Genomic DNA, 14,182 nt, shown 5'->3' with positions numbered 1-14,182 from the left:
CATCAGGGTATGTATGAATTTACCTTCTTTAAAACATTATGTGCATTGATTCGAACTGGGATATTTCACTTATACTACAGTGGCATATACTGTCATTAAGCGTGTAGACAATTTTTTTAACAATACTGGTGTGAAAAGCCTAAATGTGACAATTTGACATATAAATGAACTGATACAATCTCTGTATTGCTTTAGGTGTGTCCAGTGCTGACAATCCAGAGGTTCCTGCAGGCCATGCACAGGGGGATAGTGGTGTGGCAGCCCCATTTGACGGGCACGGACCTATTGGTATGTCTTAACAATTCATTTTTCATATGAATTATAATATGCTTAATATTTTAGGCACATTTTATTATCATTCTAATGACAACCTATGTGTTATTGCAGAGTCAAATGAAGATTCCTGTGATGAATGATGTCTTATTTATTTTAATTTTGTTGGCACGTTATAAAGTGACTGTTTTAGAATAAGGATTTTCTTTTGTATGTAACCTACTTTGGGAATTTACAAATTATTTTGGCATTATTTAACAGTTCACTTTACAATGTTAAAACAAGATTTGCTGGTATGTGAGGAGGGATGTGACTTTTGTTTATACCTGGGAGTTCAGGTTTCTCTGTTGCTGAGAATACTACGGTAACTTACTACACTGTGGCACATGTGACAAGTTTTGTCAAGTAAATGTTTTGCCCAAACAGGCTTATTTATTGTAATTTTGTTGGCACTTTATACAGTGCACTTTATACAGAAAATGCATTGTCTTTTTTGTATGTACTGTATATCATACCTTGAAAGGTTGTTTTGAGGTTAGAATAAAGTATGGTAGTTTTCAATCACATTTGTATGTTGCCTTTTCCTGAATGTTGTGACTAGTAGGTCTATTCTTGCTTGCAGTGTTAGTAAATGAAGTAGATATGGGTTGTGGAGACAAAAATGGTAAATTAATGCTATGCCGACACCTGGGTGTGGGTGTGTATTTTCTTGTGTGTGTGTGTGTGTGTGTGTGCGTGCATACGTGAGTGTATATGTCTGTGCGCAGGCGCTCCTGCTCACACTTCATGCCACCCCTGCATAAGTCAGTGCCCCACTGGTGCCACCCCTATCAAAAATGTCTGGACACGCCCCTGGCTTTGTGCTGGGGGAATAACACACGGTGATTGACAGTACGGGTGGCAGTGCGAGGGGGGGCGGGGCTTAGTGGACCAGAACGAGCGAATGCTTGTGTTGTTATTGTGCTCGGTGTACTGAAAGTTCCGACATGATTCACGATGCACATATCTGGGTCGTCTGAGGATGTCACGATGACAACCAGACTGTTGAACTACTTCAGCATCAAAACCAGACCAGCTAAGCGGTGTGCAACAGACGAGTTTAAGCGAAACAAAACCAATAAACAAACAAATGACGGAGGAGGCGCGGCAGCAGCTCGCCAGCGGTCCCTTTCCCCTATTATGTACATGCATGCATTCTGCATTCCCGCCTGCGCAAACACACCCACACCACAGCTATATAAAAAGATCACTCCACCATTGCACATTAACTCCGTCAGCTGCAGGACAGCGACGTCCATCAGCAAGGCCGCTGATGCGTTCTGCTCGCCCCATGAAGGGAGGGAGATATTGTGGGGAGCTTGTAATGGTTGCTGTTGTGGGTGGGGGTAATTACGGCTGAGCCTTCGGGCCCTGACACTCATCTCTGTTCCCATCCTGGGAGTGCCGTGCCAGGCTAACGGCGTCTCCGAGCCTGCCTGTCAGTGTCTGGTATGCTCTGCAGACGAGCAGCCAGCCTCCCAGCTAACAGAAACCTTTAGCTGCAGATGCCACGCAGCGTGTGGTGCTGCTGCTGCTCCCATCACCGGGAGGAGAAGGGGATTTGGGGAGGGCAGCTGTGCAGAGGAAGAACACGCCAATAACACCCAAATAACAACCAACCGATTTGCACAAACATGTACATTATGAATGTGTGGTTCTTTCTTTGTAAACCAAACACATTCATTTGTTATATTTTGTTAACAAAAAGGTTCATTTTTAAGTAGCCATATGGTTGGAAAATCAAGTTATTCCACTCTACCTGACAGTGTCACATCTGTATCAGCTGGTTCCAACTCTTCTTTGAGGCTACATTTGATTTAAAACTAAATCCTAAGTAGTCCATGTTGAAGACTGAGCTAATTTAATGTGAGATCTTAAAAGCTAGTAAGTGGGCCTTGAGTTGAGAATTTTCTTTTGTCAAAATGACTGTTTCCAAATGAAGAATGACTCAACCGAGAGTGAGTGTTTTTATGGCTTTCATCTGGTTTACATGTAATGTCGTCATCTGGCTTGGTAACTTAGGACGCTGGTTTAGCAACTGTATTCAGGAATCAGATGGGTAGATTCTATTTCTACAAACTAATCAAGTGATCAAATATGAATCAATATTCTGTTACTGTAATGCCTATTTCTCTCCTCAAATGTTTTCAGAATCATCTTGTAGTGTACTGTTTCTGTAAAATGAGAAAGTTTTAGACCTGGCAGCCATGTTGAGATCAGTTGAGGAAATACCAAGCACCGCCCACCAGCCGGAGCACAGCCAATAGGAACGCTCCCTCTCTCTGAAATGACCTGTGATTGGTCAAAGTCTTCCGTCACAGACTTTAGATTTTTTAAAATCTGAAAACAGAGCCATGAGGAGGAGCAGAAGTCTAGTTTTCTCTCAGAACACTTGAATTACAATATACTGAGAGGTTATTATGGAATTTTTACCCAATAATGCCAAACATATTCTGCCTATTGCCACTTTAATAACCATTAACAAAGTGTTACAAGTGTCTGGTCCATCTATCTAATGTTTATAGATGTTTTACAATCAGTTGGTAATCAAATCAAATATTATAATGTGTTTAACAATAAAATGTTACAATAGCATAAATTATAGCATTACTAATAATTTGTATTTCATTTCATTTTTTGTTAACAATGAAATAAATATTAACTAAAGTTTAATGATGGTTATTATAATGTGTTACCGGAGTGGTACATTAAAATAATGAGCAATGAGTAATTGACTAGATTTTAAATACATGCGTCCCAACTTGCTGATGTGTTCATGTTGATATGAGGCTGTGATTGTTTTAGTCTCTTAATAAACACACACACGTCCTGATCTTCCTCTTCATTTGCCGATAATGTTCATGTTAATGAGTGATTGGACAACCAGCCATCTACTATCATACCAAGAGGCCGCCGGCTAATCAGGCGTGACACGTACTTTAATAAGACAGGCCATTTCAGAGTAACAGGCCATTTGCTCAATGATGTGTACCGACAACAGCGTTGCAGTGAGTCGTCCGGTCTAAATTACAGCTCAGTATTCAGGACATTAGACGGAGCCTACAGGTGCATATTAGCAGGCTTGATGTTGTTGTCTTTTACACACCGCAGCACCTTGTTTGCTGGAGCGGAGCCTCTCGAGAGTGCATTTTGTCTGAGAGAACAAGAGATCCAGACTGTCGCGGTGCATTGAAATTCTGGGCTTTCATTTTCCTACCTTTTTTTGTCTTTTTTCTGGATGACCTCAACTGTACCTAACAGCCCATTTAGCGCCTGGGGAAAATAGGAGAGGTGGTGTGAGCCTTGTATGCCAGCTGTCTGTAGTGCCACGCTGTTTGCCAGAAAGCCCAGCGGGTGTCCACAGCCACTGTAAGCAGCCTGCCGGTCTGAATCCAGACCAGGTATGAGGCAGGCTCGGCTGAACACAGAGACGCTAAGATGTAGTGACAAACTTGGATGACGAGGAAGGCTTGCTTTCCCTTTTTTCACTGTGCTTAATGGGAATATGTGCAGCATTTCAAATAAGTTACATCAACATTCATTTTGCTATTGATTTCTAATAAAGCAATAGGGCCATAGCTGCACTCTGTCAGCCTCTAGCAGTCCCTTCTCTGCACTTTGCAATGTTAACTACTCATATGGAATTGGGAGGAATTCAAAGACAGTAGAAAAACATGAATGCAGCATCTATGACATCACTCATAGGCTATTGAAGCGACACGTGTTCATGCCGTCAACAACAAAATAGGTCGTTTGTCATTTCCTTACAAAATGGTTGTTCCAAAAAAAAAAAAAAACACAAATATGTTTTATGATCTACCACCTCCATGGTTAAGGATTGGTTAAAGTTACTACAAGGAACTTTCAACTAGTTGTGAAACAGTCCCAATGTAATACTGATGCCTTTATATGATCTAAATCAGCAGACGACACCATCAGCGAGAAGATTGGCTATTGCTATATATATTCAGCTCATGACTTCTGCGGATCCAAATGGGACCGGCCAAAGACAAGGTGGTGGTCAGGAGGATCTTTCACGTGGTCCAGGACGACGTGCACATTGTCATCGACTTTGGCGATGAGTTCAACTGCATGTGCCGGCGGCCAGCAGACCGAGAGATGCTGCTGCAGGGCAGCAGGATCCGTCTGCGGCTGCAGGACCTGGAGCCGCTCGCTTCCTTGGATCCAACACCGACACCGCACTGGGCTGGAGGCCCAGGTCGTGTTGCTGGGCCCGCTGGAGGGAAGGGAGGCACGGGGAGACCCAGAACCAGAACTGAGCGAGGGCTAACTGTCAGACCCTGCTGCATTAAAATGAGAGGTTTACTAAAGAGAGTCTGGCAGCTGCAGATCTTAACGACATGAGGCGGTGTTGCTCACAGACACATTACCGTTTTTGTCCACAAAGGGCGCCGAAATCAACACAAAATGAATGTTCCTTGGTTAAGGTTAAGGAATGGTCATTTTCACGGTTTAAAGAAACCAACATTCACTGTTGGTAGGAGAAGGGATGCAAACGGTACTCTCAGATGTCAAAGTTACATGCTTTGTATGCCAAAATATCTGCTCTAACCTCGCTATGAGATTGCAACGTTCACACTGCCGAAGTTATACCTCTCTCCACTCAAAAATGTGTCGCAAGAGTGACGTATGGATGTAGCTGAGGCAAGTGTTGACATATAGCCACAAAGATGGATGAATGGGAAAACACTTCAACCGATGTTTTTACAAACATTTATAGACAATTGTTAGAGAGCTTAACAAATAGACCAAATGACACATTGTCCTCCATGGCAGAGGCAAAAAACCTGGATATCTGTTGGTAAGCAAACTGTCTTCCACACCCAGGTAGACCACATACTATGTCCAACACCTGGGATGTATCCCAGCATGCATCTGGCCCTCTGGGACCCCTGCGGTGAGCTGTCATTACCATATCAAAGGCCATTCAGGCGGCGTGTCTCGACCGGAGAGAAAAAGAAGAGCCGGCACTTCAACAGCCTCTCGATTCAATTTTTCACATGGAGCCATTTGAATATCTATGGCAGGAGATCCAGATGGATGCATGGCTGTATAATACACACTGTAACGCTCACACACGCAGGTAATATTGCACGTATGTAAACTCACACGCATGCCATTGTTCTGATCTTCTATGATTTATTTTCCTTTGTGATGAAAATTACAGATAGAACAGGGCACCGTGGTGAACTGACAACCTTGATTCTGTGTGTGTGTGTGTGTGTGTGTGTGTGTGTGTGTGTGTGTGTGTGTGTCTCTGCTTCATGAATATTCTCTTTCAAATCAGGCTCTGCTCTCAGGCACCTGGGCAGGCAGCACAAAACAATACTGTGTCATCACGAGCGATGCTATCACTCTGCTCTCCTCCAGCCAACAGAAACAGGAATATATATCCTGAGTGAAATCATTATGAAAGCCGCTCATTGTGGTTCGGTGGGTAGACGTAAAGGACGTAAAGAACGCTAGCAGTGGGAGAGGTTCTACTCAACAAAAAGCTCCTGCAAAATTATGAAATGAGGAGAGGATTCTAAAACCCAGATTATCTGTTGTGGGTACGGATTATGTGGAGATTACATTCCTCTGCTGTGCGTTGAATAATGCGACAAAAGCACAAATTGGACAAACCGTTTTTTATCCGTTTGTGGCATGAAACGATAAGAAAAAGATTAGTTAACAGTTATGTTTAAACAAGTAGACCGGTTTTAGTTGAGGGTTGAGATTAAAGCCGCAGTTGGTAACTTTAATAAAAATGACTCATATTTGCTCAAGCTGTCACTATATCCTGACAGTAGCACATGAGACAGATCATCTGTGAAACAATCAGGTTCCTCTGCCTCCTTTTAGTGCTCCTAACGGCATCTGCAAGATTGTACTGCGCCCAAAGGAAAACAACCAATCAGAGTTCACTGCTCGTGAAACTCGTGAACTCCGACCAAACAGTCAAACTAGGCAGAGCTGATAGATTCTGTCACTGTAATGCCTATTTCTCGTCTCAAATGTTCTCAGAATCATCTTGTAGTGTACTGTTTAACTGTAAGATGAGAATATTTGTGACCCAGCAGCCATGTTGAAAACCGTGGAGCCAATAACCAAAACCACCGCCCACCGGCCGGAGCTAGTCAATGGTCATTGTCATGGTCAAAAGAAACAAACGTTGAGTCTTATTAGGACAAATTCTAATACTGTAAAAAAGTACTGAGTGTCTATAGAAAAGCTTTAAGGCTCTACTTATTTTTCTGTGTCAGAGAAAGGGGTTATCTGATTATGGCCAGGACGCTTGAGACAACAGAGAGATGCAGAATTAGATGACCTATCTACTCTTTGGGCAGATATCTTTCTTTATTATTTGGCCAAAGTGTACAGACTGCATTTACATCCAGCTGACATCCAATCACGATGCAAGCCAAATCACCTCCAGGTGTTGCAATCGTTGCAGCGGCAATCGAGACATCCTGACTTTTAGTCCACTGTGTGGCTCAAACTCCAAATACAGCTGATCCAACAGTGCTAGATCCTCCCTGTCTGATAGGTACCCACATCTTTCAAACTCAAAGCCAAAAGTTTTAATCTCCAAACCAAAGCCCAGATATATCACTTAAGTACTTCTCCCAACTGACTTTCACGAGTTAAAACAGGCCTTCCCTTGAAGAATCTAAACGGTTCGCAGTCCAACCAACCAAAAATTGCAACAGCTGATGAGTTCACTCCTCTCCAGCTCAAAGCAGCTGCTGTAATTTTTAATAGTTGAATCAATCTGAAGCAACAAGCGAGTCTGAGTCTGTGTAAATGGGAGTGTTTGCGCCTGCCTGTATTCTAGTGTGTGTTAAGTGGTGATGGAAAGGGCCATCTACTATTGTTTTTTCTTTTTGTTTCATTAGCTCCATCCCTCCTCCCTGCCTCCCTCTATTTGTGAAATCGCTCTTTCAGACAGACAGATTGGAAGCGCCTTGATTTGCGGTGAACAAAACGAGCTGGCCGGGGTAGAGGGGGATTAGTGCCACTCCAGGACAATTATAATCTGGTTGCTGCCACGGCAACCTTATCTCCTACCTCCCTCCCCAACACACGCACACACACACACACACACACACACACTCTCTTAATTGGACGCAAGTCTCAACAGTGCTGAGTTCTCTGTGGCCTCGATGAGGCCGTGTTCAATCGCCAAGCCACGTGAGGTAACGGCGGTCAGACTGGAGGAGAAATGGAGGGAGCATGAAGTCATTAAACAAGCAGCAGCGTGTCGTACAAACCTTTGGAAAAAAACTTAAATGAGGATGTTTGAGATTTTAATGAAGGCTTGTAATCTATCAAAGCCACTGAGTCGTCACTGTGTGAGCATGAAACAAACAACAAACATGTTCATCTCCTGATCCGACAGGCTGGGTCAGAAATGGACTATGTATCATTTAATATCATTGGAATATATGATCAGTGGCCACTTTATTAGGTACACCGTTATAATCTAATGCAATCCAATACAATAGCTCTATACCGTGACTTCCTGTTTTATGAAGAAGCAGCATGATGATAATTCTACTTTGTGCGTGTTACTGATGTTGTAGTGGGTGGTGGTGTTGTAACCCCTTTCAGAATAATTCAGTCCAATACAACACAACCACCCACTATGACCCCAATAATAAATAAAAGTAGCACTTAAAGTTCTGCCACTATCAACAAGAACTTTAACGGCTTCGTAAAAGAAGAATTCACGGTAGAGCTGCTGTATTGGATTGTAAAGGTTTACCTAATAAAGTGGCCATTGGAGTGTCTAACTTGTTATTGTGAGGTGAAAATACCTCCTTGTTGTATATGTCATGAAAAAGATAGCAAAAATGTGGATGTTGAGTACTTGAACCATAGAAATAGAATAGGAGTAGAATGGACATTGAATGGTTTCCCGTGGTCATTTACCAAAATAAAATGGCTGGAAAATTGTTATGGTGACAACACACGTCAGTGGGTCTATAAAGTGTAGTCGCACCTCGCTGGGAAGAGAACGGATGCAGCTCCGGAGATGGAAGGCTGTCTATTTAGAGCAGGTAGCTTGTCCTTCTCCGAGGCGGAGGGACCGTTACACACTGCGCTGCTGCTGGCCATCAGCCCGCTGTCCAGCTCATTTTCTGTTACCCGTGTAGCATTAAAGCATGGTGGAACTAGCTAATTCCACCATGCTTTAATGCTACACTGGTTACAGAAAATGAGCCGAACAAAGCTGTCACTCAGCAATGTCAAACACTTAAAATGGCAATGGTACTTAAATATGTTTATGTTTTCCTGACAAACTCCCTCTCATGGTCATGAGATTGACTTTTTCTTTCTCAGTAGCAAAGGCAGAAGTAGTGTGACATTGTTCTACCATCACAAAACATTCTTTTAACAGGATGTCAAGATGGTTGAAAGGCCATGAAAAGCATGTGAGTCTGACAACAGAGACTATACAGTTCGTGTCTCTTTTTCCAACAGAAGGTACTGACAAATGATGAGCATCTTTTTCATTTAGGTTTGAGAACTTATTGATACTCCTTAAACTGTATTAAGGATAACACGTTGTTTTGTCATGGGAAATGTGATGATAATGTCAGATGTCATCCAGGTCATCAAAACACAGCTCCGGGGTTTTAGAGCTTCCCATGACACGGTGAAGACGTAAAGCTGCAGGGAGAGGGGATGGGGCAGACTAAGCATGAACATAATACTAAACATATTGTGTGCACAAATCAGTATTTAGATGGAGTGATTGGCAATTTGTTGGCACAAATAGCATTAAATGGTTGTTAAACAGCTTTTCAAAACTACAACTGAATCCATTGATTCTTAAAGAGTGAGTGCCTCTCCGACATGTTTGGGCTGAAACTGTTTTCAGATATCTTTTTAACAAACTGATACATCCCCTGCTCTCAGTGTATTTCACATTTCCCCTGATTTATTAAATGGTTGCCTTTATTTTGTAAATTGCCTGCACTTAAGAGTTAGAAAAGCAGATATTTCCACTAAACTCATCACATCAATCTGCTTACTGAAGCGTCAGTGCCTTTGCTATCCTGAATTCCAAAGAACAAAAATAGTAGCCATAAGAAAAGGAGAATTACTGCCTCACATTCTCAGATACGTGAGGAATTTGAAAGTGTGGTCACGAATCACGAATGACCCACGTAGAATGAACAGCAGGAGATGTGCTGATTCACTCAGAGACAACTGGAACGGACATGGAGGCTGTTGAAGGGACTGAACCTGTGAGACTGGTTCCTTACCCTATAAACAATATGGACTTGATGGCTTCAAGGTTCAAGTTCAAGGTTCATTTATTGTCATTCTACAACACAGGTTTGCAAAAAGAAAAGCAAATCGTAGTCTTTTTCTGGTACACAAGAAAACATTCTGCTCAAAGTGAAAACAAAACCCTCTAAATGAATCCAAATTAACCTGTTAGCGATCCGACGGCCCACCGGCCGGCCCGGCCGACTTACTGTCTTTTCTTTATCATGTGAAACTATAAAATCTAAGGAATCCAGTGGTACCAACCATGTCATGCTAGCTTGTCGGGGAGGAGGCTAAAAAACGCTTAAAATTTAGGCAAAATTTTGGCGAAGGAAAAACAGGCATGGTCAAGGGGTCCCTTGACCTCCGGCCTCAAGATTTGTGAATGACAATGGGTTCTATGGGTACCCATGAGCCTATTGTATTGATGTATTTGAATATTTTTGCATACTGGGGTCCCTAAACAGTCTTGAAATTGTATAAATTGGGTATCACTGTAAAGCTGAGACTCTTGTGGATCCAGTGAGCCCAACTGTATTCATGTGTGATGATGTTAGTCCCCATAGGAGCCAAGTTGACACACAGTGCTGAGCTGCATCTCAAATTAATCTTCCGGTTCCCAGCTTTCACATGATGTACACCACTGATGTACACCGCTGATGTACACCGCTGATGTACACCGCTGATGTACACCGATGATGTACACCGCTGATGTACACCGCTGATGTACACCGATGATGTACACCGATGATGTACACCACTGATGTACACCGCTGATGTACACCGCTGATGTACACCACTGATGTACACCGCTGATGTACACCACTGATGTACACCGCTGATGTACACCGATGATGTACACCACTGATGTACACCGCTGATGTACACCGCTGATGTACACCGCTGATGTACACCGCTGATGTACACCACTGATGTACACCACTGATGTACACCGATGATGTACACCACTGATGTACACCGCTGATGTACACTGCTGATGTACACCGCTGATGTACACCGATGATGTACACCACTGATGTACACCGCCGGCCAGTCAAGTTGCTGTCCACGTCTGTCCAAAATGTCATCACTTCATAATTTTGTTAGACATTTGTGTGAAATTGTCACAATTAGTATATGAATTATTGATTCGTGGCCAAAACCTGAGATCTGACATATCACGTTCACGAGAATAGGACGGACAGACAGACAACCCGAAAACTTAACTCCGGCCACGGCTGGAGGCATAAAAAGGGGGGGGGGGGGAATGGTATGAGGTTAAATACAAACATGTAACATAAAATAAAAGTGATGTCGTCAGAATGTCAGTGGGCCTTTTGAGGAACATAAACTAAAGATTGTGTGTCATGCTACTTCATCTACAGTATATATCATGTAACTTATGGCTTTAAAGTCTCATTTTCTGTTGATAACTGTCAAAGAATTGATCCACTGTAATTGAAAGGTTGCAAACCAGCAAACATCCACCTCCTTCTACAGTATGTGCTTAGCTATCGTTCATGTATGTGTTTATTGAGCGGGGATTCGTTCTCCCAGGAGAATCCTTCTAACCACTCACTTTCGTTGAGAGCTACCTTAAACAGCAGAGCATTTCTCCCCGAATCTTGGCTGTATAATATGTATAAAAGGTCAATTCCTTGACATAAGTGTCTGCCTGCAATGCCCAACAAGGATGGCCTCTCTGACATCTATATTTCTCTTTCCTTCTTTATTCCACAATGACCCCCTCGATGAGGTGAAAGGATTACAAAAGAAACACTAGAGACATTTATTGCCCAGTGATTTAAGTCAAAGCAAATACAATATAAAGTGATCTTTGGCTTCTTAAAACCTGTGAGCAAAGGACATATAATAAAATTAAAAAAAACACTGTACGCCAAATCATTTCTAAATATCTGAAATAAATATTTCTGTAGATACAAAACAGATCATTTAAGCTCATATTTGTGCTCGAGCTAACATACTCTTTCCATTTAACTACCGCTCACCCATTGCACTTCCCATGCTGGATTGTCAGGTGCATAAACGTTTACAACCCCACAATAATTTATGTTCTATTTTACTGTTGGACTGTTTTGTCTTTATTAGTTTTATTGCGTGCTATTCTTCCCCATTACCTTTGCTGCAGCAGCAACCCCACAGGGATCAATAAATGTCCATGTTATCTTGGTTTCAAACAGGCATATACATATGCACAGGCGTCAGTGAGAAAACCAGAATTCATTTCTTCCGCCTGCCAAATAAACCGAATGCTCCAACCTGCAGGCCTGTTCACCACGTCCTCACAGAGTCGGGCTGGAAAACAAACGGCCTCCTCTGCACTCCTGAGAAACTCCCTTTTTTTGGGTATTTTTAACCTGTCAGCTGTGATGTAGTATGCTAATATTCCTATTTTACAGTGATATGATAAAACCATAATAAACACCGTACGGGGTGGTGATGGATGTTTTGTTGCAGGTTGAGACTCTCTTGCTATTCCTCTATCTGGCAGCCTGTGATGGAGGGATGTTCTCTGCTTCTCTCTCTCTCTCTCTCCTACAACAGTGGTTCGATTGGCCATAATTGGCTCCTGTTTGCAGTTAGGTATCGATCACCTCGATAGACCCTCCATTCTACCCTCCCAACTTCTCTCTCCCTCGTTCTCCTTACTCCCCTCCTCCCCCCCTTTTTCCAACCGTTCCTCTCTCAGACCCCGCTGCTGCCTCTTTGATAAGCATGGTGAATGGCGTGCCGTCATCGGTGCAGACTAACTCTTGAATCAATAGGCGAGTGCAGACGCTCAGCAGTCTGTTTATCGCAGAGATGGTGGAGAATAGCAATGCTAAGAGAGAGATGAAAACCAGGAGGGAGAGAAGCTGAGAGAGAAAGAGAGAGGTGGAGGGGGATGGAGTGGGCGCCGAACGTCAGAAATGCTGCATAGTTTTAGTATGCGCACAATTATAAGGATGTAGTATGTAGGGGTGTGTATCTGTCCCTCTCAGACGATTCAATACGATACAAATGCCTGACACATTTTAAGCCCATTGGTTTTTAGGACTCTTCATAGCTCCCCACTCACTGCCTGCCTGCACCTCTCTCTCTCGCTCTCTCTTTCCGCTCATACACACGGATAACACATCCAATGTATCCATATCTGACCAATCCACCTCCAAATTTGAGTTGGATTCAGAGTTTTCAGTCCATACAGTGATAAAAATAGGGAAAAAGAAAGAACGGAAATGAAGGCAATTGGAATTTGGTTGTTCAGAAAGTCAAAAAATCTGACTTATTTTCTTAAAAAAAAAAAATCTAGATTTTCTACCAAACATAAAAAAATGAGAAATGCAAGATATCAATAGTGACATGTGAGGAAATGTTTTTTTTTGTTAAATGCATTAACTGCATCTTTAAAAATATTGTTTTCTACGCTAGGCTTCATATTTTCATACATGGACCCTCCTGTCCACATACTGTTGTGTACTTTTTTTTGTGTCTGTGGCTATTTTCGATGGTTTCGGTCCTTTAATTCCAATGAAGGCAAATACTTCAGCATACAACGATATATTGGACCACAGTGTGCTTCCAACTTTGTGGCACTTTGGGAAAAGACCCTCTCCTGTTTCAACATGACAAAGCCTCCGTAAAGAAGTCAGCTCCATAAAGAAAAGGTTTTCCCACTTTGGTGTGGAAGAACTTGATTGGCCTGCACAGAGCTCTGACCTCAACCCCATCCAACACCTTTGAACTGTGAGCCAGACCTGATCACCAAACATCAACATCAACATCGTTGGACCTCACTAATACTCTTGTGGCTGACTGGGAGCAAATCCCTGCAGCCAGGTTCCAAAAGAGTAGAGGCCGCTATACAGTAGCAGTAGATTAACGCTCATGGTTGGGGTTGTCCACATACTTTTGACTCATTTGGGTTAAAACCCCATATCATAATTTGTTACTACTCATGCAAACCTTTGATTTAAATTGAAAGTCTAAACTGATGTACTCACATCGGTGACCCCGGCCTCCAGGATGCTGACCTTTGCTTCCTTCTCCAGAGCCTCTTTCTGCTGAACTACAGTAAGAAAAGAACAGAGAGGGGGGGGGGAAACAACCATCAATGAACTGAAAAATATCAAACATAGATTTTTTTCTAAGATTTTACAGAAAATAATATGGAATATTTTTCCGAGCTGTGTGTGTAGAAACAAGCAGCACCTCATAAAACTGAAAGGGTTAACCCTAACCCTGACTCTAACCGGCATCCATGGGTGTGCAGACGCTGCTATTAATCAATGATACAAAATCCACCAAAACAGCTTTTAAACTCTGCCCTCGACTGATTCACACATTTATCTCAACACACAACATACAGTTTTTATAGGCTCTAAAACTACTTAGAAATGTTATTTGGTTTAACCAGAGAAACTTTCAGATGACTGAAAAACATCCTGAGTCTAAAATGTTCGATCATCATTGGGGTCAAGAAATATATCACAGCAATGGTCACAGTTTTAGTATACAGTAAGAGCCGCGAGAACACTTTATCATTTATGTGTTTTTTCATGTCCTTCAAGGACTTTTAAAAGAAAAA

General features: G+C 42.4%; 1 protein-coding gene across 1 annotated transcript in view; it reads right to left on the bottom strand.

The window, feature by feature from the left end:
• LOC141777748 (receptor-type tyrosine-protein phosphatase N2-like) overlaps positions 1-14,182 on the bottom strand; it is a 284,709-nt gene that overhangs the window by 107,211 nt on the left and 163,316 nt on the right. Inside the window, exon 12 of the mRNA XM_074652276.1 lies at positions 13,599-13,663. Within this exon, the coding sequence (XP_074508377.1) occupies positions 13,599-13,663 (65 nt within the window). The remainder of the gene's footprint in view (positions 1-13,598; positions 13,664-14,182) is intronic.

This window comes from Sebastes fasciatus, chromosome 11, assembly GCF_043250625.1.
Source record: "Sebastes fasciatus isolate fSebFas1 chromosome 11, fSebFas1.pri, whole genome shotgun sequence".
NCBI lineage: Eukaryota > Metazoa > Chordata > Actinopteri > Perciformes > Sebastidae > Sebastes > Sebastes fasciatus.
This window is presented reverse-complemented; position numbering and strand designations above follow the sequence as displayed.